This window comes from Pituophis catenifer, unplaced genomic scaffold (assembly GCF_029215685.1).
Source record: "Pituophis catenifer annectens isolate HBS135680 unplaced genomic scaffold, rPitCat1.0.hap2 SCAF_3, whole genome shotgun sequence".
In the NCBI taxonomy this organism is placed as follows: domain Eukaryota; kingdom Metazoa; phylum Chordata; class Lepidosauria; order Squamata; family Colubridae; genus Pituophis; species Pituophis catenifer.
Genome location: NW_027256883.1, coordinates 184,131,567 through 184,158,632, shown reverse-complemented (window position 1 = coordinate 184,158,632; position 27,066 = coordinate 184,131,567). Strand labels below are relative to the sequence as shown.

The 27,066-nt window shown below is 39.1% G+C and overlaps 1 protein-coding gene across 4 annotated transcripts in view; it reads right to left on the bottom strand.

Moving 5' to 3' along the window:
* The window catches only part of RALY (RALY heterogeneous nuclear ribonucleoprotein), a 259,210-nt gene that overhangs the window by 36,521 nt on the left and 195,623 nt on the right, over positions 1-27,066 (bottom strand). For all 4 annotated transcript variants that reach the window (XM_070939948.1, XM_070939951.1, XM_070939949.1 and 1 more), the window contains one exon: positions 11,964-12,227. In XM_070939948.1, the coding sequence (XP_070796049.1) occupies positions 11,964-12,219 (256 nt within the window). In that variant the 5' untranslated portion in view covers positions 12,220-12,227. The remainder of the gene's footprint in view (positions 1-11,963; positions 12,228-27,066) is intronic.

Genomic DNA, 27,066 nt, shown 5'->3' with positions numbered 1-27,066 from the left:
AAAATTGCCAAGTTTGGAAAATATTGGTGGAAACATTTCTTTCCTTGCTGAAGTTCTAACCCAAATCTCAATCTGCTATTTTCATGCTGAGGAGTCAGCTTTGAATACTCACTAATCCTCCCAAATGCACAGATACTATTTTGCTCATATTGATTGGCCAGTAACCTATCCTAAAAAAAATAATAATATTGCCTGATATTAAAGCTCTGCCAAAAAACTGCTTTGAAACTTCCTAGGAAAGTTTGCTTGTGAAAGAGGTTTCTGTTTTTCCCCCATCTTCTTCTCAAAAGGCTTGAGTATTTCAAATTTTTCTTGATGGTGATTTGTCTTAATATTGGAAGTGGTGGAGGGTGCTGTTGCTATTTGCTGTTACAGATCTGAAAGCATCACATCAAAATCTCCCTGTCTGCCAAGATAATCCACTATTTTTTTTTCTGAAAAAGCCCAATGGGAGGAATTGGTTGCTGGTGCCTTCCTTGGAGATTGAACTGAATCCTGGGAGGGCTGCAGAGTGCTGGAGATGAGACTGTAGGCAGTGAAAGACAGGATGTTGGCACACACTCCTTAACCAATTCCTAATAAGATAATGTCAAACTATCATTTTTCACTCCCCACCCCTTTAAAAAAAAAGGATGTTTTCATCAGAAACATATACAGGACAATTTCCCCATATAGCATTGCAATACAGGTAGTCCTGGAATTACGACCGTAACTGAGCCCAGCATTTCCATTGCTAGGCAAAGTAGGTGTTAAGTGAGTTTTGTCCCATTTTTATGAACTTTTTTGCCACATGTTTTAAATTATCACTGCAGTTGTTAAATTGGTGATATGGAAGTTAAAAGAATGTGGCTTCCCCATTGATTTTGCTTGTCAGAAGGTCACAAAAGTTGATCACATTACACTGAAGCACTGCAAGTGTAAATACACACCAATTGCCAAACATCTGAATTTTGATCACATAACTATGGGGATGCTGCAACAGTTGTAAGTGTGAAAAGGGCTCATAAGTCACGTTTTTCAGTGCTGCCATAACTTTGAATGATCTCTAAACAAATGGTTGTAAATCAAGGACTACCTGTAGATATAACTAATAGATATAGCTGTAGAGTTCAGTAGATAAAGCTACTATACTTGTAGATATAGCTAATGCCTGCATAATATTGGTTTGAATGGATACAAGCACTGCAGAAAATGGTACAGACAAGATACTCCAGTTAGCCAGCTCATTATGGTTTACATTGCTAATAGCAGAACCATCTCAGTATACTCAGCTAACTCCCTATTCTGAAGTCCAGGCTTTTTAAAAGATACGTAAAAGATTTCTCAGTATTGCTTCCTGCACTCTCAGTTGTGTACTACAGGATGCGAACTTGCTATGTTAACACATCCTTTAAGTTCCCTGTGAAATACCAATATGTAGCCATTTGCTTATTTAATCAGCTTATAGGAATTTATTTACCAGGTCTGTGTAAAGATTTGGTTTGCAGTTCAATCCTATTTCCAAATCAAATTTATTTTCCAAGTCAAATTGTTCATTGGAGTCCTATGCTTCCCAAGCAAATCAAAATAGGTAAAATGTATTATTCAAATGGATTCAGAGTCAATCTACAACCCTTTATATGCTGGCTTTGCAAAAGGTTTATAGTATAAAATTAGTCTTGTTACAGCAAACATAAATGAATGCAGCACATTAAATTCACACCAATCACTTGCTCAATAAGGCAGAAAGAGAGAAACTCCCCCCCCCAGTCACTCACTGAAGCAGATTTGGCTGAAACCACTGAGAGAGAGAAATGAGTTGAGATGAGATGAGCCTTGGTGGTGCAGTGGTTAGAGTGCAGTACTGCAGGCTACTTCTGCTAACTGCCAGAATCTCACCAGGCTCAAGGTTGACTCATCCTTCCATCCTTCCGAGGTGGGTAAAATGAGGCCCCGAATTGTTGGGGGCAATATGTTGGCTCTGTCAACTGCTTAGAGAGGGCTGTAAAGCACTGTAAAGCGGTATATAAGTCTAAGTGCTATTGCTATTTCAGCTCAGCATTCAATACCATCATTCCAGATATTCTTCTAACTAAACTAAATCAGCTAGCTGTACCTGATCACACTTGTAAATGGATCATAAGCTTCCTAACAGACAGGAAGCAGCAGGTGAATCTAGACAAAATCACATCAGATACCTGTACAATTAGCACAGGAGCCCCCCAGGGCTGTGTGCTCTCTCCTCTTCTCTTTTCTCTATATACCAATGACTGCATCGCAATCACATGCGCTCACATTTTCGGTTCCGGGCAAACCAGTTGTTACAGTATTTGACGCCCACCTCTGCTAAGACTGTATTACTATTGTTCTTCTCATCCTTCCTAGTACCTATCTCTTCCCACTTATGACTATAACCATGTTGCTTGTATCTTTACAATTTATATTGTTTTATTTGTTTCCTAGCATGACTTGATTGCTTATTAGTAACCTATGACTATCACTAAGTGTTGTATCTTATGATTCTTGATGAATGTATTTTATTTTTCTTTATGTACACTGGGAGCATATGCACCAAAGACAAATTCCTTGTGTGTCCAATTACACTTGGCCAATAAAGAAGTCTATTTTATTATTCTATTCTATTGCTATTTCCTTCCCTTTGCAGCCCTCAAAATCTCCTCTCCTGCCTAGATCCTTTAAATAAGGATAGACAAGAAGACTTGAATAAAGACGGATGCAAGCAACAGGGCCTCTTGCTTCTTCATATGGGGGCAGATAGGATCTGGGCCAGAAATGTCCGTGTAACTTCTCAAACAGCAGCAAAGATTTTATCAAAGTAAATAAATAAATAACTTTATTTATAAATAACAAAATTCACTTAACACCCAAAGACCAGGTCCAACACACATGACAATCCCCAAGCACACTCCCACCCACCACAATTCTCCACCCCTAAACAACCCAAACATCCACACAACAGACCAAGTAATACTGTCCAACAGCTCACTGATGGTAGCCCTTTAGTTCATTGTTGAGTGCAATTATAGCTCTGGGATAAAAACTATTCAGAAAATGTGTGGTCCAAGTTTTAATTGTTCTGTATCTTCTGCCAGAAGGCAACAGTCCAAAAAGATTGTAAGCAGGATGGGAAGAGTCTCTGAGAATGTTATGCAACTTTCTCAAACAGTGAGATTCGAAGATGTCGTCCAGGGCTGGTAGCTGGAGTCCGATGATATTCTGGGCAGTTTTAATGATTCTCTATAGAGCTTTTTTGTCCGCTAGAGAGCTGCTCCCACACCATGCAAGAATGCTGTATGTCAGGACACTCTCAATGGTGCTGCGATAGTAGGACAGAAGTAGATGCTGAGATAGATTTATGTTCCTGAGCATTCTCAGGAAGTACAGTTTCTTCTTTGCCTTCTTCACAAGCATGTTAGCATTCATAGTCCATGAGAGGTCCTCCGAGATATAAATGCCCAGAAATTTAAAACTACCCACCCTCTCCACCAGGTAGTCTACAGGTACTACAGGTAGTCACAATTGGGACCAGAATTTCCACTGTTAACTGAATCACGTCTGTTTTTACTATTTTTGCCATGATTGTTAAGAGAATCACATGGTCAGTAAGCAAACCTAGCTCCCCTCATTGACTTTGTTTGTCAGAAGCTGACAGGAAAGATCACAAATGGTGATCATATGATTCCTGGACACTTTGTTGTTAGTTGCGAAGTTATGCCTGACCCATTGCGACCCCATGGACAACATTCCTCCAGGCCTTCCTATCCTCTACCATCCCCCGGAGACCATTTAAGATCACGCCGACTGCTTCAGCCACTTCATTCTCTGATGTCCCCTTCTTCTTTTGCCCTCAATTGTTCCCAGCATTAGGCTCTTCTCCAGTGAGTCCTTCCTTCTCATTAGGTGACCAAAAGATTCATCTTCAGGATCTGGCCTTCTAAAGAGCAGTCAGGGTTGATCTCCTCTAGGACTGACTGGTTTGATTGCCTTGCAGTCCAAGAGACTCGCAGGAGTCTTCTCTAGTACCATAGTTCAAAGGCCTCAATTTGGCACTCAGCCTTCCTTATGGTCCATGTTTCACATCTATACAACTGGGAAAACCATAGCCTTGACTATACACACTTTTGTTGGCAGAATGATGTCTCTGCTTTTTAGTATGCTGTCTAGGTTTGCCATAGCTTTCCTCCCCAGGAGTAAGTCTCTTTTAATTTCTTGGCTGTAGTCCTCATGTGTGGTGATCTTAGAGCCCTGGAAAATAAAATCTGTCCTGGACATTACAACTTGTAAATTATAGTATATGCCAGTTGCCAAGCACTCGATTTTGGATAATGTGAACATGTGGATGCTGTAATGGTCATAAGTGCGACAACCCATCATAAATAACTTTTTTAGTGTGATTATAACTACAAATGGTTGATAAACAATGGTTGTAAGTCGAGGACTGCCTCTGTATGACTCCCAACATGTTAAAACTGGGCATCCTGCATTAAAGAGAATGAGCTAGTTTAATGAAAAGAAGGACTAGGGGAGACATGATAGCAGTGTTCCAATATCTCAGGGGTTGCCACAAGAAGAGGGAGTCAAACTATTCTCCAAAGCACCTGAGAGTAGAACAAGAACCAATGGGTGGAAACTAATCAAAGAGAGAAGCAACTTTGAACTAAGGAGAAATTTCCTGACAGTTAGAACAATTAATAGGTGGAACAACTTGCCTGCAGAAGTTGTGAATGCTCCAACACTGGAAATTTTTAAGAAAATGTTGGATAACCATTTCTCTGAAATGGTGTAGGGTTTCCTGCCTGGGCAGGGGGTTGGACTAGAAGATCTCCAAGGTTCCTTCCAACTCTGTTATTCTAATAGACATAGAGTTCTAATAGCTAAACTGAATGCAAGTATCAGACAGTTTGATCAGAACTAAATTTCACAGGAACAACAAAGACTTTTCCAGCCAGCTGGCTCTCACATATTATGTTTACAGTGGAGGTAATCAGGATTATCCCTGAGGAAATCCTGTGGTTTCTCAATAGGGTTTGTCCATTATACTTTGAGTTGCTTGTGATTAAAAACCCTTCTTGGACTACATGATTATTCATGGCTGATTGGTGGACAGGCTGCTTTTTATAATGAGTGAAAATGGGAGGGTTTTTGTGGGTTTTTTTTTTTTTTTTTGTTGTATCTCATGGCAGCAAAGCCCTGAGAATAAGTCTTTTGGCTTGTTTTTATTTTTTATTTCTACAGTGTTTTCCACTTCTTGTGCCTAATTTGATTTGGGACTTCTCAGTGGTGCTATAGCACACGGTATACCAAATATCGCCATCATTTCCAAGGCATTATTTTCAACAACTGATGGCATTGCTGAAGAAAAAGCAATATGTTAGACAATGCCTGGGCATCTGCTTCTAGAACATCTGTTTTTTTCAGCAAACTGTCAGACCGATCTATAGCAAATTGCACACATCAGGAAGAAATTAGCTGCAAAAAAGTCACATCACACTTGAGGAAGGGAGCTCAGGTGGCGCAAGAACCAAGCTGTGCATTTTATGCAATGCCTGTGCAATTTTCTTAAAGAAGAGCTTGGCATTAGAAGATAATAACCATATATTTGGTCAATTATATTATAAACAAAAATATCCGAGGATATTAAGACCTTAGATAATGAGAGTGTCAGCTTGCAAGCTGCCATAAGGAAGGAGAGGAGAGGCTTGAACTTTCACCTACTTAATTCCCCTGAAGAACTGTCTCCACTGAGATGGGATGGGGGGGGCATTCCTGTGAACTGACGGAGATGGGATGAGAAGAGTGGCTTGGAAGATGGCCAATGAGATGCAGAGAATTGGGAACCGGAAAGAGAGGTTTTGCGGGGGCCAAAGTTCAGTGCTAACTGCGCATTGAATCAGGGTAAGTTTGTTATGCTCAATAAAGAGAAAAATTTCCTCAAAGATCGGGCATTTGGAAATTCATTTATTTGGAGATAACAACGAAGCCTGACAGAGAGATCTACATCTTTAGACAGGAAAGGTTCTTGTTAACTGGGCTCTTGACTATTTCTAATGCTGTGTTTGGCAGTATTCATTGTTACTAGACAAACAGGAGAAAATGAAAAAAAAATATTGAATGGATAACAAGGTAGAATTCAATTTTATATTCCTCAAGGCAACATGCAGCTAAATATAGCAAAAAATACACTAACTAAAAACTAAAACTAAAAACAAAAACTAAAAACAAAGTAAAAATAATAGATACAAGATACAAGACTAGTTAAATACTCCATCTCAGCATAACTCCACAACATTAAGCTTAATCGATTAATACAAAACGGATTCTGTTTTGTATTAATCAAAATAGAATTTGTATTAAATTCTGTGAGTTGAAGTCTACATGTTTTCAGTTGCTGAAGTTGAGAAACACTAATCTAGATCACATCCAGTTATTTCACTGAACAATGGCTCGAATTTGAAAGTGGACAATGATTGATTGTTTTAGCCCTGTACTATCTTATTTTGGGTGTATAAATTAAAACAAACAAAATGAAATGAGATCATCAGATGTCCAGAGGGAGTTTGAAATGAGGTGCTATTAATATTTGATAATTCCAGCAGGTATTGTCCTTTTGTATTCACAGCTCCTGTTTGAAGAGCAGGTGGCAATTATGGGCAAGAGGGCCTTTGCATAACACCTATTACATTTCTTGCTCAATTGTGACATTGCAGGATCCTACTTATGAACCCATCATTTCATAGGTCAACTATTGCAATGTGCTGTACATGAACCTGTCTTTGAAGAACATTTGGAACTTCAGCTGATTCAGAAAGCAGGGGCATAGGTAATGGTGGCCTTGTCTCACTGTGATCATGGGCATCTTATCTGCATGAGTTGCACTGGTTGCCAATTCGCTTCCAGGGATGATTCAAGGTGTAAGTTATTACCCATGAACTCCTATTTGATATAGGGCTTGGTTATTTGAAGAATTGCCTATCTTTCATGGTTTCTTCCTTGCCAAAAAGAATCAACAAACTGAGCATATTCCAAGTCCACTCAGTAAGTCATCTCTTGGGATCCAGGTTCTATGTTCCAGCTTACCCACTGGAATGAAGTCCCATCTAGGATCCAGATCGTTCCCATCCTGATATTAATCTGGAAGGCCTTAAAAGCCTGGCTGTTTTCCTAGCTTTTGGGGTAGAGTGATGGAATCCTATGTTGAATGTGCTTAACATATGCTTCCGTACGTTGTCAGCCCATTATAGATATTTAGTTGGTTCTCTATCTTGTTTATTTATTCCATTATGTTTTCTGTGTTTTCTTTATATTGTGAGCTATCCAGAGTCAGTCTGGAATTGGGTGCTATCAAAACTGAATAACAAATAAATAAAACAATCAATAATATTGTTGATAATTGCATGGATTTGATATCATGATGAAAATAAACAAGTTTATATCTAAAAAAATTACATCTAAAAAATAGAGAGGTGGCTTAACAACTGGAATGCAATTTATTCTGAAAGAGGTGATACTGCCTCTAACTCATCATTGGGAAGACTTCTTGATCCCATCCTATCCCTGCACTCACAATTGCTTAAGTGGGAAAGAGAGAATTCATGCCAACTTTTGCCATTCCTAAATCAGTCTGATATAATGGCAGTTATCCAGGTCTTGGCATGATCATAGGCTAGCCCTAAGGAATATCTGGAAAGTTCCATAATATAAAATGTGGCAGTTAATATGTCAACTTGTGCATAATATAGCAAGCTTCAAAATCTTCACTAATTGTCATTTATTTTCCAATTTCATTTCAAATGTTGCTTGTAATTATAAACACTTTAAATAGCTTAAGCTGTTCCCAAATTGTCTTGATCTGGCTGAGGACTCCAAGGAAGCCAATTATGGAGTATATCGATGCAGACATTCACAGTAAGCATCAATCCAGTGTTGATGAGCTTCCAGGCTAATAGGCCATAGTCTAATTATCTGGTATCCTGATGCTTCGCCAGCAAGCATGGCTGGCATCTTGAGAAGTGAAAGTGATCTGCTGTATAATGTACTTTCTTGGAAGCTCACAGGCAATTGAGCAGGAACTGACTGAGTTCTTGTGTTTGTAACAGAACTAATCTCTAATTGGATCACATCATTGGAATTTTGAAAAACCAGTTTCTGATTGGTTCCTTGCCTCAGTCAATTTGTAACTGGTCTACTTGTGATCAGTTCCAAAGGAGCTAATTTATGATTGGCTGTCCTTGAAACATGCTACTGCTGCTTTTAATTTAGTTGAGATTATTGTAGATTCCAAATGGGGTTGATTAATTAAGGGCTGTTGTATTTTGTTGGAAAAATATAAAAAATATATTTTACAAAATATAAATATAAAAAATATAAATAATTAGTCTTGTTTAACAGGCATATGCAGTATAAAGTTGAAAATTAGGATATTATAACATTGCAGAAAAGTAACCAGAGTGAGGTAGAAATTAGAGCTTACAAGCTTTTAGCTCAGGGGTGTCAAACTGGTGACCGGTGGGCCGGATGCATCATGTGCAGGCCATGTCCACCCCAGCTCCACAAAGGCAAAAAACGTTGCGATACGTCACGTGATGTCACGTGATGCAATTGAGTTTGACACCCCTGCTGTAGCTTTTGCTTCAAAGTATCTGATAAGTAATTTAATAATAAGCAGAGGTTGATTCTTTGAGTTCTTTGCTAATTACAGTAAAGTAGAAAAAATAATAACTTCCGCTGAAAGTAATATTCTGGTGCAACACCAAAGGCCTTTCTATTTCTATCTAGTTCACTGTATTTCTAACACAGTGACGCTGTGCACATCCTATCTCAATATCTAGGGGGTGTTGGGGAATGAATAGGGTGAAACGGGCTTTGACTCAGCCTAAGCAAGACAGAGTGGCTGGGAGTCTCTAGAGAAAAGATTCTTCCATCTTCAGTTCTGGGCAGGGGTGGGTTCTACTTACCTTTACTACCGGTTCGCAATGGGGCCGCACATGCGCTCTTCTGCACATGCACACATTTTGATGACATTGGGGTCAGCAGGCGGAGCCTCCTGCCAGTTTTACTACCAGTTCTATAGAACTGGTGCGAACTGAGGGCAACCCACCACTGGTTCTGGGTGGTGGTGGTTGTTGTGAAGAAGAGGTGGTAGCTGTGTACACTTTTGAGTGGTGCGCCAGTTGTACCCATGACTGGACTGGGAGGCCCTGCTTACAGTAACTCTGTCCTTGTAACCTTTGGTATAGACTACAGTAACATGCTGTACATGGGACTGTCCTTGAGGAGCATTCAGAAATTTCAAGTGGGGCAAAATGCAGCTGCGCGGGTAGTACATGGAGCCAGATATATGGCACATGTAACACCACTTCTGCCTGAGCTGTGTTAGTTTTCAGTATATATCTGGGTGCAATTTAAAGGTTATAACCTTTAAAACCCTATTTGGTTTTGGACCAGGTTACCTGAGGGACCGCCTTTTTTCCAGGGTCTTTAGTCATCCAGCTAGATCAAATAGAATGGGCATGTTACAGATCCTGTCATCCAAAGAATGTCAGCTGATGGGGACCAGAAGACAAGTTTTTTTTTCTGCAGTGGCCCCTCAATGGAGTGGAACATCATTTTTTTCTACAGTGGCCCCTCAATAGAGCATCCTCCCTTTGAAGATTTGAATGGCCCCAGCCGTGTTTGCCTTTGGTAAGGGCCTAAAAATCTGGCTATGTTCCTGAGTCTGGGGTGCCGAAATGGGGGCCCCATTTCCTGGCTGTATTGCTAATTGACCAAGTATCTTAGTTGCTATAGGTATGCTTATTTTGGATGTTTTTATTGTTTTTTTATTGTTTAAAAATGTTTAGTGTCTTAATTGTAATATTTTTTTGAACTGCAAGTCACACAGAGTCATTGACATAGATGCTATAGAAACTGAATAAAGTAAATAAATAAATAAATTTCATCGTTATTATTTGTCTTGAAAATAGCAGTTTTGGGGGTTTCTTGTAGCGATAATCCAGAAATCCATTGGACAACAGTTAGATACCCCCTTACAATAAATATTTATGATTTTTGCCCATTTTGAGTTGTTTGGATGGTACCTTTCTAAATCATTTAAGCAAAACTTTCCGGGGGTTGTGGAAATCTTCAGACAAACTTTAAATGATATGCTTGAAAAGGTGTCACATCTTAATTTAATACAGATGAAAAGAAAACTTGAAAAAAAATGCCTTTTCCCAGATTATACTCTTTTAAATTCAGTATGTTATTGCTTATTTGGTTGAATAAACTTTTATTTTATTATATTGTCGAACTGTTGTATTTGTCAACAAAGTGAACCAATTTGAAGAATTTCCTAAAACCAGCATATAAAGAAAGTAGGTGGACCAGTGAGAAGGAATAAGTAGAAAGATGCTTAGAAGTACAGTAAATGGACCACATGACTTGTGAGGAATTTCCTCCATCTCTGAGGCAAGGGGAATGTTAGGGTCTTTTTGGGAGTGGGGTGAGGCAAAATGTGCTATGTCAAGAGCAACAACTTCAAGACTGCAAAGGGCTGCCTGGCTATTAGCTGGTAGCAATGAGATACACTCATTTTGTTATGTCTGTCATACTCCTGGATATTTACAGCCCAGATATGATAGCTATAATTCTTATTCCAAGGATTTTTGTGGGGAGAGGCTTCAAGTAAGTTTTTACTTTGGTAACTGTCAAATCCCTGCTGTTTTCTTGGCAAAGCTTTCTGGAAATGTTTGGCCACTGCCTCCATCCCAGAACTGAGTGAGAGTGACTACTATCCCAAGGTTACCCAGCTGGCTTTGTGCCTAAGGTGAGACCATAATTCATGGTCTCCCAGTTTCTAGCCTGATGCCTTAATCACTACATCAAATTGACCCTCTATTCTAGGAATTAGAAAACCATTTATTTTATAATTGTTTCCCACACAAAACCACGGTATTTCTAAAATTCAGCAGTCCAGTTAGAGAGGTAGCAGGTGCCTTAGAAAACAGGCGATTGGGTTGCACGAGGCTCAAGGCTGGAGATTGTCTGCTTCATTCAAACTGAATGCGAAGACATCCACAGAAGAGATAGAGAGGGAGGCTGAAATGCCTGTTGTGATGTAAACTCTCTTCCTTACAATATACTTGCATGCAATGTCCCTTCACAAATATTTAAAGGGCAGAACCTGCACTGATACATTACAAGTCACTTTTGCCATTTTGGCATCATTGTGGCTAGTTGCAGATGTCTTTGATTATAAGCACAATGACTAGGTGGCTCAGTGGCTAAGATACTGAGCTTGTCGATCAGAAAGGTTGGCAGTTCGGCGGTTTTAATCCCTAGTACAGGTCTCCTGGGTGAGCAGGGGGTTGGACTAGATGACCTCCAAGGTCCCTTCCAACTCTGTTACTGTTACTGTTTACCAGAGAGGTCTTCTTTGATTTAAATGGCCCTAGAAATGTCTTTTGAACCTGGAACATCCTGCATTACAAAGCATGCATTTTACCAGGAAGCAATCCCTGGTAAAGCATGTACATTACCAGGAAGCAATTAAAAATTATAACTTCCAAGCAGCTGAACATCTATATCCACTGTGCCCATTTAGAAATTGTTAGTGACTTTTGAAGAATCTTAAGATTTCTTAATATTTGTCTTCTAGAGCCAATACTACACTTCTATATTGTTTTGAGACTCTGAAGTGTTTTCAAGCTTATCATTTTGTGTTTGCTGAGGTCCTTGACTTTAATCCAAGGTTGAAAAGCCATTCCTCTTGAAATATTATTAGGACAGCAATGTTTGCATGAATTCCTATTTTAATTCAAATATTTAAAAATTCTTCTACTGTAGAAGACAAATTTCACTGCAGAATGACTAGGGAATATTTATTTTAGTCTGATATGAAAAGTGCTTTTTTACAATTCTACAGCAATCTTCAGTTTTCTTAGAAAATACAGGGGAAGATAGAGAGAGATGCAAGGAGACCTTACCTAGAGTCTGACCGGCGAGTACTCTCCCATTCTCCCCTAGGACAGCAGCCCGTGCATGCCTTTCATTTGAATATTGTACAAATGCATAGCCTTTGTGCACAGAGCAGCCCACCACTCTGCCATATTTAGAGAAGATGGTTTCTACATCTGACTTCTTGACCACTGCTGTGTTGAGGTTCCCAATGAAGACCCTGGAGTTGATGGACTTGGGATCATTCTTGTTTGTGATGTTACTTGTCTGTACTTTCAATGACATCTTGACACCTGAGTAAGCAAGATAACGAGGATCAGGAAGGCACTAACAACCTATGATAAGGTCCATCAATGGAAGCAATGGTGTACATACGAGCTTATTGCAAAGATCAGCCATCAAAAATGTACAGAACACTAAGTGAATTTGAAACAAGGTGCAGAGTTTCATAACATTGGTATAGTTTTTAAACAGTGTAAATCCTGAAACAATTTAAAACAACCTCACTCGGACTCCTGCAAAGGAGTGTATAATAGTGGATCATATACTTCTATGCAACAGAAGTGGTTTTGCCTATATTCATGGCTCCCTAAGGCTGTGTCCCACATCTGTTTATGGCACAAATATGTGCCAGCAGCATAGTTTTTTCTGCAGTTTCCCCAGGCCATTGCTTTCATTTCATCCCAAGCCCAATAGCAATAGAGGTTTAAGTTGTCCTCTAGCTGTACTGTTGTGGAAGTTTTGTTTTCTTGTAATGCTGATGGCATCCTATGACAGTCACAAATCCATTACATTGGAAGTCAGGCAATTTCAGGTGACAAGTAGTGGCATTACAGAGACCCTTACTGCCCATTTAAGGCTGATGTGAGCATCCAACCTCTGCATGGTTTTTTGTCAGTCTCATCTATTGCCTTTCTGCTGATGTTTCTCTAAAAACTTGAACACTGCAACCCTGTACCAGTGTTACATGGTTTTGCACAACAATGCTAGAGGTCTAGCATATTAATTCACACTGGGTTCCTGGATGCAGAGACATATTTTCCCTCGTGCCATCACTCTGCTGAACACCTAATTCCCACAGTACTGCCTTATGCCTAAACATATTTACACAGGTAGTATGACTCTAGTACTATTACCCCTCGTCCTTTTGGTATCATTATTATGATTATTATTACTCTGTTGTTTTCCATGTACACTGAAAGCTTCTATACCAGAGACAAATTCCTTGTGTGTCTAATCACACTTGACCATTTAAAATAAAGTATTCTATGCTGCCCCTGACTAGTTAAATGCAAACAGCTCTCTATCACAAGCAGTACAATATGAAACGTCTTGTCCAGAGTAATAGAAGTAGCTGTGCTTGGTAAATTTTAAATGGTCTATTTGAATTGCATAATAGTACAAACCACTTAGTTAGCAGTGCTACAAATGCTTCTATTTTGTGGTTCTTGTTAGCTTAGTGCAAGACTGAATTAGTAAATTAATGGAATGACAGGACCAATTCCCACTGACATTTGAACAAAACAGAGAATCTGAAAGTTGGTATTTGTTTCTTATATAAATAAATGAGATAAATTCTAAATAAGTGTGCTGTTTGGGACTCAATGCCTCTTATCACCCTGGTGTTTCCCCCCCTTTATTTATTTAGTTATTTTAAAATAGTTATACAACTGTCTAGAATAACAATGCTGACGGTACTCAAAACTGTAAAAATAATGAAGCCCCAAACCTTTGGAATAAAACTCAATAAAAATTCTATGGAAAACTATAAAAACTCATTGAATTTCAGGATGGCACTTGTCTATTCATCCAGAAACCATCTTACCATCTTGGTTTATGGTAGCATGACATGTGGGGAAAAAACAAGGGGCTTAAAGGAAGGGGCTTAAAGATGATGGACAGCCTAATTCACCCCATTCCTGAAATAGTGTTTTGATTAGCAGCTTTTCCTCCATTGGTTATTTATGTTCAGAAGAGGACAACAGGGTGGTGGATTCAGATGGCACATTTGGTAATGACTTAGAGGCAGGAATGAGGAGTGGCAATGGAAGGAGAAAACTGCATGCTGGTATATTTTCTGTTGACTTAAGCAGTCCATCTTTGAAAGGTGGGATAGGAAAAAATTGACCAAAAGTTTCCTTTATTAAAGTTTGTTTCTTGTAGCATTGAGGAAGAAAGTGTTTAACTATTTCAGTTTCTGTTTGTCTAAAGACAGCCAGTTCCAAACAGCAAATTCTGTAGGCTAAGGACCAAGGAGGTCTGCTGCATTATTTCATTCCACCTCCATCTATATTCATCTACAGATTAAGAAGGCAGCATCCTCTTACTGCTCTTCATTGCACCCTGTTCAAATCCTGTCCTTCCTGGGCATTTGCCATATTTGTTCAAGCAATTCTGCTCTCTCTAGCAAGAGTCACCTGCCTACGATTTTGATTACAAATCACCTTAAAGAAAAGGGCTGAACACTGTTTTAATATACAGAGCAATGCTAGCCTTGGAATATCACAGAGCAAATCAGATTCACCTTTCCCATTGTTCTCATGCCTTATAAATGATTCATGACCCCAGAGCAATCCAGATGGATTTGCACTCTGAGGATGCAATCTGAACAGAATATAGAGCCAGACTTCATATTTCACTCCTCATGATGCAGCAACGGCATAATCAGTATGAGTGTCTCAGGTCCCTCTTAGTAATTCTAAAAATCAAGACTCATGAAACAAGAACCTGAATACTCATTTGTTCCAGAGAGTCCATTAGTCATTCTGGTTGGAATACTTTATTCATAGTAAGAGTGACTGGGGCATGTATGTGCATAAGAACTGATGATGTATGGTGGATGTTTGTGATGGAATAGTAATATTAACAGCCTCATATTAAAATGACTTCAAGGAAGACTAGTTGTGAAAGTAGTGATATGGAATCAGGCTAGAACATTTACATTAACTTTATTTAATATACTTCAGTGGGAATCTTGTTTTTGCTTGTGTATATAATGGGGGATGAGGATTTAGAAAGATTGTGTCCTCCGCTAAAGGTTGTTAGTTGGCAATCACTCCCAAATATTGACTCATTTTGCATCCATCTGACACCCGAAGCTTTTCGCAATATATCTTTTTTTAAACATTCTAAATTGTTCTGATTTAGCCCCTTTCAGGAAACAAAGAATTAGACCCTCTTCTCTCTCCATATTGGGAGCACAGTGGCTTGCATGGTTAGGATGCTGGGTTGGAGGTTACAAGCTTGCGTTCAAGACTTGAGTGATGCAATGGGGTGGGGTTCTCTCTAGCTCCTGCTGGAGACATGAAAGGAGCCCCCATCACCGGGTAATGGTGATGTCACTGGTTAATCCTTTCCATCCGGAAGCCCCTCAGTGCTTTTGACATGAGTGCAATGCAATCTCCATATTAGGGTTCAAACTGATGCCCTAAATTTATTGCAGGATAAGAAAGGCATAAACATGTTACCAGTAGCTCCAACTTTAAAGCTATGCAATTTCAACCTTTCTAAATCCAGCTGGACACCTGGTAACTACATGGTTTTCTTTGTGACAGGATGAAAGGATTTGGTGTTTCTTATTTCTGGGATATTTTCCAATTTCCCCAGGAATTTCCTAGTGGTTCCACACTGAGGTTTGATCCAGACCTGATTCTCCATAGGTTTTCTGAGACCAGGCAAAATGATCTGCAGTGAATTTAGCTGTAGAATCCTCTATAACTGATAACAGTTCCTTTTCACAAAGTAAAACAAGACAAAAATCTGTATTTTTACCCATCAAATTAAGTGACTATAGCTCTTTTCAGCAGAAGACACCTTGGGTTACCTGCCTGCAATGCAACTACTGAAAATGGGAAGAAGAAAAAAAACAGCAATTCAAATTTGGCGCTATAAACTTGACTTGATACACAAAGATTCAAAGGAAGTCAGATTCTTAAGAGAAGTGCCCCAAGCCATCTGCCTCCATACATTGCAGAAGTACATAATCTGTTAGGTCCCACAAACATAACTTCTTGCCATTAGCTATGCTAGATGGGGTTAGAATCATAGGCTCATATGGCTGGAAGGGACCTTGGAAGTCTTCTAGTCCAATCTCTCTGCCCATGGCAGGAGATGTTACATCATCCCAGACAAATGGTTGTCCCATCCTTTCTTGAAAACTTCCAGCAATGGTGCACCTGCAACTTTGGGAAGGAAGCTGTTCCATTGGTTAATTGTTCTCACTGTCAAGAAGTTTCTCCTTAGTTCCATGTTTGATCTCTCTTTAATGAGCTTCCACATGGTGCTTCTTGTCAGGAGCTTTGGAAAATAAGTCGACCCCTACCTTTCTGTGGCAGCCCCTCATGTAATGGAAGACAGCTATCATGTCTCTCTTAATTCTTCTCTTATTAGGCTAGACATAAGTGGTTCCCTTAACCATTCCTCGTTTGGTTTATCCTGCAGATCCCTTATCATCTTAGTTTCTCTTCTCTGCATTCTTTCTAGGGTCTCAGCATATTTTTTGTAACATGGTGACCAGGGTTAATTTAAGGATTATTTTTTTTAAAATGTGGTGACCAGGGTTAATTTAAGGGTTACTTTTTTATTTAATGTGGTGACCAGGGTTAATGGGGTTTGAAATCCCCCCAAAATCTGGAGGGTAAAAAGTTGCTTGTCCCTGTATCAGTTTTGTTCCCTTGTCCATACACTTGCAATATCTCAAGCTCTTTCCATTTTATTTCTGATGAACAGTGTGAATTTTTTTAAAAAAATAAAAACTTGCCAAGCAAAATTCTTGACTGCCTCTGTTAAAAGATAAATATGGATATGGTGATGCTTTCTTTTCTGCCTGTATACAGCATGGAATCCTTTTCACAAAACGCTGGTGTACGATGCCATGTTCTTCTGAGGTTTCCATCTGAACAATGAGTTAGCAATGAAATCCAGCATCTGATAAGCTTTCCATCTTTCTTGTAATCCCTATTCTCTTAACAAGATGAAAGAAAAGAGTGGAATGGAATGAGTTATTTTTCACTCCAGAGTATCAGTTTACACCGAGGTTTGGCCTGATTGATTGCAAACACCTCCTGGACACTTGTTAAAAGCCTAAGAGACTATGCTAGTTTCCACTCCACCTTCAGTGAATTATAGTTTGCCTTAGCAAAAACATTAACTTGTTTCTGTGAGCAAATGGAAAAACTGTATGCTCAAATACATAATGGCATCTGAAAACCAATAGTGCACCATTAGAGAATAGACCTCACTCATTCGTGGTGAATTTCATTGCTGGAGAGAAAACACTGTTTACAAACACTGGTGTAAAGCCATACAAATGTTTGATTCAGCCTAAATAATGCATTCATTAATGCATATCTCAGAATATTGCTGCCAATGTTGTGTTTGAAAAGAATGTTATTAGTTTTCTTAGTACTTTATTATTTTTCCTGTTGCCTTTATTGTCATACTTAACTAGTAATTTAATAATCCTCAAGTAAGCTTGAGAGAAGCAGATTAATGGTTTTGCTGTAAAAATGATGCACTGAAGCTAGTATACCACGAGGGCTTACTGAGTACTGGAGACATCAAATTGGCCTACAAGAAAGACAAATGAAGAAAAGAACAGAGACATGGCCAGACAAAGTATTGCAGGCCCAGTACATTAAAAAAAAAAAAGCAGGCAAAGCAAATAATCATAAGAACAAGAAAGGTGAAGAAAGAGATGGAAGGGTTGGATTCCTGCTGCAAAAGGCCAAGTCTTACGAACAAATGTTAACAAAACCAGAATTGAGAAGACATCAACAGATAGCAAATGTGATGTTTGCAAAGAAGCTGAAGAAAGACTGAACTACCTAGTTAGCTGCTGCAAGAAGCTCACACAGATTGATTACAAATAATGGTAGGACAAAGTAGCAATAATGGTGCATTGGGATATTTGCAAGAAATAGCACTTGCCTAGAAGCAACTGTTGGATCCACAAAATAGAAAAAGTAATAGAAAATGAAGAAGCTGAAGGGTATGGGGCCTTTAGGACTGAAAGAGACAAGCATAGTGCCGAAGCATCCAGAGCATCACTTGAACACCATTGGCATTGACAAAATCACTGTTGGTCAATTGCAAAAGGCAGCTTCACCTGGAACAGCTTACATCCTTCAATGATGCCTTTAGCACTATCAACATCTGTCTATCTCAAATCATTGGGAAGGACTCACAAGATAGAAGAACAAGAATGGCAAATAAATAAACCAGAAGGGAAGAGGAAAAAAAAAAAGGGGTGTGGGTATGCATCAGTCATCTTTGTAATGTACAGAGATTGGAAAGGAGACCAATAAACCTTGATTTTAACACTTTGCCGACAATAAATATAACAATGAAAGGGCACTGTTTGTTTCTTTATAATAACATAAGATAATATAAAAATGCAGTTGGATTAATTCAAAAGCCATCTAGTCCAACATTTTGTATCTCATAGCACCTGATCAGCTGCATTCAGGAAACCCATAGGCATGGGAAATCTGTGACTTGTCATTCTCAACAGTTACTCCTTAGCATTTATGATATACCGTATGTATGATTCAGGAGACAGTATATACATCAGGACTAGTCATCATTAATAGAACAATGGATTTGTTTAGTTCCCACTTAAAATCATTCAAATGGATGGTCAACATATTTGATGGAAGTGAATTACATAGATTAATTAGGCTCTGTAAAGTACTTCCATTTATTGGCCATTCATCTGCCTGCATTTAGTTTAGATAGATTTTCTATGTGAGTAAGAAAATTTAGAATATCTCCAATTAGATTACATATCATACCTGCTTTTATATACGTCTGTCCTGCCTCTCCTCACCTCTCTTTGCTCCAAACTCCAATCTGTACATCTAGGGAAGCTTCTAAAACTCCTTAATCATGTTGATTTGCCTTTATCTTTTCCATCTATAAGATATTATTTATTAAGCATTTTGACCAATAGAATAGAATAGAATAGAATAGGATAACAGAGTTGGAAGGGACCTTGGAGGTCTTCTAATCCAACCCCCTGTTTAGGCATTTCAGACAAATGGTTGTCCAATCTCTTCTTTAAAACTTCCAGTGTTGGAGCATGTACAACTTCTGGAAGCAAGTTGTTCCACTGATTAATTGTTCTAACTGTCAGGAAATTACTCCTTAGTTCTAGGTTGCTTCTCTCCTTGATTAGTTTCCACCCAAATTGTTCAATGTATTCCATTTGCATTTTCACCAAAGAGCTATACATAGTGATTTGGTGATTCCAAACTGGAACTCACTGGTTAAAAAACACACACCAAGATTTGAGGAGAAAATTAGCATGGAGAAGCATAGTATTGTAGGAAAAAACCTGACAGCCATTCAATCCCCTTTATGTAAGAAGTGCATATCTGGAGAAGAGTATTTGAAAATGCTTCCAAATATTGTCCAGCTAGAAATATATTGTTTATGTATGTGAACTGGATTGACTCCACTGCAGATTGGAGCTGAATGAAGGGTTTACAAGACCAATGTTATAAGCTCAGCATTGGTTTACAAGACCAATGTAATAAGCAAAGCTTTTCACAAAATGTTGAATTTTAGCACATATCTTACAAAGAAGTGTATCTTGGGAAAATGGTGTACTTAATATTGGCATTCTTATTCCCGTGTTGCCATGCATCACAGTATGCTCTTTGGCTGGCCAGTACCACATATGCTTTGTTTACAGATTCAGTCAGTTGAGATGGAATCAAAAGTGTGTGTGATTTTGTGTGTATGTGTGTCATCTGTGATTGAACATGCAGCAGAAATGTTACCCAGGAGCTAAGTTATATTTTATTCACAAAATTATTTTTTTTTATTGATCTTGCAGCCAACTGTCAATCACCAGGTAATGAGACACCGCAATGGGAAGAGAAAAGAAGGCCATCATTAATGAGCAAGTTCATAGGAGTATGAAGAACCAAACACATTGAAGATGGACTGAGCATTGGGTAGAAATAGATTGATATTTCTGATTCTTCCTGGGTTATTAGTTATTGCCCGTTTTCAGATTTAAATCTGAAATTGAGTGTCTTTGTTATGAAAGTAATTCAATAATTCATTATTTATTAGATAAGCTTATATAGCTGCTCATCTACCAGAAGGAACTCCGGGTGACAAACAAAATAAAAAACACAATAAACGTTATGAAGACCTGTCACCTCTCAGGAGTCCTTGGTGGACACACAAAATTCAACAGCACAAGGATTCTGTCCATTTTCTCAGGAATAACCAGACTGAACTCAGCACAGATGAGGCTAAAACATATGAGGAACGGTTTCAGGAATTGGATATGTCTAGTCTAGAGAAAAGAAGGATTTCCCCTGATCCCTATTTATCAAATCAGCACAAATAGGATTGTTGTGCAACTATCTGAGGATACAGTAAGGGCAGAGAACTAAATACATTTTGCTCTTATCATTTATTAAGATAATCCTTAGTACAGGCTTGTACTGTATCTGTGCTCAATCAGACTTGTTCTTTGTCTTCTTCCAGTAATGCTGTAGGCACCTCTTGCATCACTTCATTTCTTACAGCTGCTCCAAAAACTATGGAGCCATTCAGGATCCACATGGACACAAATGCTGCATAGACATGATCTGATCCAAGGTTGCCATCACTGCTTATTCCAAGCAATGATCAATTGAATCCTCCTCTGTGCAGTTGAGTCAGCCAATAGAAATTGGTGGTGATGTATGACAACTCCAGATCATATCACCATTGTCCCTGTAATGAAAACATTAAAATATAATAGTTCTATCCATCAATCTCAAAGGTGCTTTTTCCAAAAGGTAACCAAGAAAGATTAACCAAGAAAGTCCAACTGACTTTTGGAAAAAGTACCTTTGGGGCATCCATGACCTGGATGACTGAGAATCTCCACAGACATCCTATCCATCAGGTTCCTCCTGCTCCCCTCCCTCAATTCCTTGGGTCATTAAGGACTTACAGAAAGCAACATCTGTGCCTATACCAAGAATGCAAAATTGGCAGATGAGTCTTGCCAACTCGGCAACTTGTCAGCTATATAATTAACTTATAATTGATCTTAGTTTCAATTATGGAAGTATGACCACTTCAGTAGATTAAGGTCAGAGTTCATTATACGTATAGGAATTACAAACAAGATTAAAATTACATTTCAACTAATTAGGTGTTTCAACAACACCACTAATTTAAATTGGCTTCCTGCATGCTTGCAGTACAGAGTTCGGTGCATGGTGAAAACATCTGTGGGTTTTCTGTTAGACTGAAGGTGCCACTATTACATTGGGATTATGCAACGAGAGACACACACTGGCTAAACTATTCTGGGTTGGTCTCCAACACTTACCTGGTTCTTGAAATCTCCACTTATGAGACATACAAATTAAGAAATATAGATATGTTTCTGTGTGATCCTTGTTTCTTTCACCTTTTCTGCCTATGAGCCTGATATTAATTCTTCCTTGCTTTCAGTGGTTGAGGAAACCTTCAGATCTGAAGCATAGCAAATATGGGTGGGTTGTGACCAGGCATGGTATTCACTTACCTTGCTACTGGTTCGCACATGTATGCCTCCTCCATGCATGCACACGCCTCCTCCATGCATTCACAGAGCCTTTTGTGCATGTGCAGGGGGTCAAAAATGGGATATGATGACATCTAGGCAGGTGGGCAGAGATGTCCAGGTGGGTGGGCGGAGCCTCCTACTGCCGGTGCTACCGGATCGTGCAATCCGGATAGAGCCGGCTGAATTTCACCACTGGTTGTGACTGATAGGTTTCCAGAGGAAAGGAGCAGCTATAATTGCTTTTCCACTTATAAGAAAGCAATAGTTATTATTCCAAGAAGTCATCGCAATAAATATGACCAATGTCTAGAAAAGGAATAACATTTTTTTTTGCCAGATGATTGGCTGATTATTTATTTGGATGTTAAAATATGCCCACAACCGCAATATTAGAACTATAGTACCCTAAAAGAGGGAATCAGATGGAAATATGCAATTTAAAATTAATAGTGGTCTTATTGAGTAAATTTGATTTTAATTTTCTTTAAGCCAGATGTGATAAGCATATCAAAGATGGGTTAATTGTGGCTTTTATTAAGGATAAAACAGATTTATTCTCCTGAACTAGCGGTGCTTATATTTCACACATTTGAACCTAACATGCCATCTAGACAACAACAGACCTCCTATGAATCTAATATGCTCTTTAGACAATAACAACAAACCTCCTATTTCCAAACCACCAGGAACAACACAGAGGCAAACGGACAGAGATCAAAATAGAACATATTTATTCTGTATAGAATTCCTAAGATGATCAGAGCATATGAAGCAGGAAGAAGTTAAGATGGTGACAACTAGCAGCTCTCGTTATAAACTCCTGTGTCGTAACTAGACCAACACCCCCCAGCTGACTCACCAAACTTACTATCCAGAGGCACGAAAATCAGACCAGTCCAGGTAAGTGAAAACTGGGGACCATAAATCCAATAAAGTGAAGATTTACAAAGAATGGGATCGGAAGAGACCAAAGATAATCTAGTTCCGCCTTGTGTTCTCCCAGTAGTGCCCAGTCTGATGCCCTGAATAGTCCACAAGCAGGATAAGACTAGAGTAGCACATTCTTATATGTGAATCCCAGCAATTATTGTATTAAGTTGCAATTGGTTCCATCCCCCTTTAAAGCCAGATACGTAAATGGTCATTATTGCATCTTCTGGTAGTGAGTTCACTATAACTTGTGGGAAGGAACATAAAATATTAATTAACACAATTAACTGAAAAACCATATTTGTCAATCACACACATAATAACAGAATAATAAAAGGTTATGCCCAGCAATATAACAGAATTGGAAGGGACCTTGGAGGTCTTCTAGTCTAACCTTCTGCTCAAGCAGGAGACCCTGTACCATTTTAGACAAGCCTGAATCCACTCTCTTCTTAAATGCCTCCAGTGATGGAGCACCCACAATTTCTGAAGGTGTTCATAATCAGTTTAAAATTTATGAAGACCTAATAATCAGAACAAGCCTATCTCAATAGTTTAGTGAGCAGTTACTCTATTCCTTGCTGCTTTCTGTTTTTCTCATCTATTTCAAAATCCGTTTGCTACTGAAAGAATCCATGGAGACCTTGTGAATGATTTTGACTGGTACTGCAGAGTGATCTTTACCTACATTTATACTTTGCCTTTGGCTTAAGGTGGACATAGCCCTTCCTCCTCCATTTTCTTCTCACAACAGCTACTCTGTAAGGTAGGTTGGGGTGAGAGCGAGTGACTATCTTAGAGTCACCCAGTGAATTTCTACAAGTCAGGGTAGATTTTAAAGCTGGGTTTCTTCAGTTTAGTCCAACATTTACAGCTTTCAAAAGGTTAAGTTTACACTAAATGTCTACATTCAGAGATTGAATGTCAAATGCTATAAGAGATATAAGAATTATGTCCATTTCTGGTACTAAATGGACATTACACACAGCTCAGCAACAGTGGTGGGTTGCTACTGGTTTGCCCCGGATCGGGCGAACTGGTAGCGGTGGCGGTGGGAGGCTCCGCCCACCTGCCCGGATGTCTTTGTGCATGTGCAGAAGCATCACGCATGCGCACGAGTGCCCATGCGCCCACGAGCAAACCGATAGCAACAGGGTTTGAAACCCACTACTGCCCAGCAAGGTAATTCTTCTAGTGTGGTATGATTTGGTTGTTGTGGCCCGTCAGCAGCCTGTGCAGTTAGTAGCTGATTCCAACAGCGAGGAGGCTGGAGTGGTGCTGCGCCAGCAGCCTGTGCAGCTGGCGCTCGAGTCAGACAACGAGGAGGCTGGAGGAGATGTGGTACCAGAGACAGGGATTCAGCCAGGGCCTTCAGAATCTCCAGAAGCTCCCATAAGTGAAGAGGAAGAAGAGGAAGAGCCTCTTCTTGATGCACAAGCACGCAGAGCTGTTAAAAGGCAGGAGTGGCTCCTCAGGAGGAGGTCTCCTCGAGAGTAAGGCTGGGGGCTAATTGGCCACTCCCCTAGCCTATTTAAGGAAGGACGATGACTGATGCAATTTGCAGGAAACAACTTTGTTCATATTTCTTTGCGTCTTGATTCCAGAAACGTTTGATTCGGCTCTTGTTTCTTTCTTGTCAGTTTTCCTGCAAATTGCTTCTGGGCATTCTGCCAACCACAGTAAGATTACGGTTATCTGAAATACTGTGCCTCAGAATTGAGTTATTATTCTTTGGATTCTTGTCAGCTGTTAATGAAGTTAAATTAGCAGCCCTTGTTCAGAAAAGACTGATTTAAACTGTACTTGTATTTGAACAACTACTAAGAAATGTCATTAGTAGTCCTTAATTAGTAAACTAAGGTTTGTATGGACTTTGCGTGTGCTGCGTTCTTTGGGGTCCGTAGCTGGGGCAGAACATTGGTTTGCAGCTAAGAGGAAGGCAGACGAAGCCAGCAACTTAGAATCAAAGACGTGTTGACATCCAAGCAAAGCCAAGATTCCAGATTATAGACAGAAGAGTAGGAATGGAATTGAACAGTGTTGAAAGACAACAGAGTTTGATCCCACAAGGAGTTTAACAAGATTGCCAAGTTAAGAAAGATCTGGCAGTCACATGGGAAGAAAGCTGGCAGTGACTTAATAGGTGCATTTAAAACAGAAAATAGGAACATAGAAAATAAAGTTCTGTGAAGAGTTAGCATAACCCATACACAGTGGTGGGATTCAAGTAATTGAACAACCGGTTTTCTGCCCTAATGATTTCTTCCAACAACTAGTTTGCCAAATTGCTCAGAAAGTTAACAACTGATTCTCCCGAAGTGGTGCAAACTGGCTGAATCCCACCACTGCCCATACAGATTTTACCTACCTTAATATAAATTCCTGTTTAGCATAGACTTAACAAACTCCTCCCCCCCAAAAAAAAAACCTTAATGGGAGAAAGAAAAAAGAAACACATTAAAATTGTTAATTTTAAAAATATTTCCCCCTGAATACATTATTTTAAAAGCTCTGGAACAGTCTATTAAGATTGATAGTGAAGCTATCTATTGGCCTGCTAGAAAATCAGAAGAAAAATGAAATGTTTTCATGTAAACATTGTCTGGCATTGTTGCAGGCAGAGTTTTTTTTTTTAAGTGCTTTTACCAGAACGATTTAGATACAGGCATATACTCTCTGAAGATGGTATTCCTTGGGGTAAATTTAGTAAACATGTTTCAATGTAGCTTCTTTGCTAGGCTTCAAATTATATTGTGGTTCTGTTGGATGGGTTCAGTAACTGGGTGAAGGTTAGTTTTAAGGACACTTAAAACACTATTTTGACAAAAATAGTGTCATAGGATATTATTATTATGTGCCTTAGAAACGCATGATGCCCTGCATTGCAAAAATATTGCAAAAATATCCCCAAGTAATCTCAACAGGTGCAGTTATCATATCAGATAGCTAAAGGGTAATGAATAGACCTAAAGTCATTAAAGCTTCTGCTCACTGCCTGGATTTTGTCACAAGAAGGAAAGATGGGAAAAATGACAATGTTGGCTGACTATTCAAAATGCTTCAGGGTGTATCTATCCACATGATTTTAAAAACATCGGTCCTCCATTTATTTCTTTATTTCTATATTTTTGTTTGGCTTGGATGTTAGGGAAGATTGATTTTTTTTAATAAAAACTCTTAAGTGATTTTAAAAATTCTCAGTTTGCTGTCAGTATTCAAGACCACCTTCAGTTAAGCTGCCCAGCAGCACACTATCTGATCTACAAAGAAGAAGAAGAAGAAGAAACCTTTGCATGTGCTCTTGGGCCTCTGCTTGCATCTGTTTATTTCCTTTCAGTATAAATTGAATTGGAACGACTCCATCATTATAACCAGAAGACTCTGAGTTGGGATTTTCAGACATATCGCTTGAAGCCAGAAGCAGTTAAACGTTTCCTTCATAATACCGTATACAAGTTTCAGGCACAGAAAATCGAACAGGATGCACAAGCATAGGAAAGAGGGTCAAATCACTAAGATTTATTGCACAATATTTTTTTTTGTCTATTTCTTTCAAAAATATTCCATATGTCACCCTTTTCCAGGCCTGATTTCAGGCCTTTGCAGGTTTTCACGGATACTAATATGAAAGAACAAAGTATAATAACATATGGGAAAAGAAGAAATAACATAGAATAATGCCTGAAATTGAGAGGTGTCATCCTCTATATGTGTCTTTCTATTGTTGGAGATTAAAGTTCAAAGACATCTCACTGACAACAAAGTTACATACTGTCAGGTATGTGATTTTCCCAGTTGCATATAGGAATGTAGGAGAGTGGAAGGCTGAAATTGATGCTTTAAACTGTGTTGCTGGAGCACGGATATTGAGAATAATTTGGACCACCAGAAAAATCAAATCATTTAGTACTAGATGAAGTAAGACCAGATTGCTCACCGGAAGCACTATTATCTCTGCAAAATTTCAAACTTAGTACTGTATTTTATAAGCTTATAATTATTTTGAATGGGTAGTCTAGACATAGTTTTCATTAGTTTACAGAGGATGAAAGGAACAAAGTATAGCTCAGAATGTCATCATCTTTGTCAAAAACATTTTGAACATATAGTGTAAAGGGAAGAGTCACTGGAAAAGATCCCGAGGCTTGGAAAAAGCAAAGGAATTGAAAATGAAGCCATGGAGGATGAAGCGGCTAGAACATACTGCTGATAAAATAGGCAAGAGTTTACAGAAGTAGTTGCTAATTAAAAATATCTTAATAAAACGATGTCTATCAAGTTGAAAGTAATATGACTACTGTCTATGGAGATTCTCAGTCATCCAGGTCATGGTTGTCCCAAAGGTGCCTTTTTCAAGAGGCAACTGGACTTGACTTCCTGTTTGCTGCTGGCCGCCGCCAGACGTTCCTTTGGGATCGTCAGCTTCCACTGCCTGTCAGAGCCGCCTTCACAACGGAACGGCGGCTCGAAAAAACTCCGTTTCCATGAGGAAACGGAGATAGAGCCGGCAGGGGTGGGTAGAACTCTCTGCAGAGTCCCAAAAGTTTTTCTTTTTCTTTTGGGACGGAGCGGATGAGATGCCCCATATCCCCAGCCGTCGCTCCGGGCTTTGGGAGACCTCTGCGAATGCAGAGCCAGGCGTC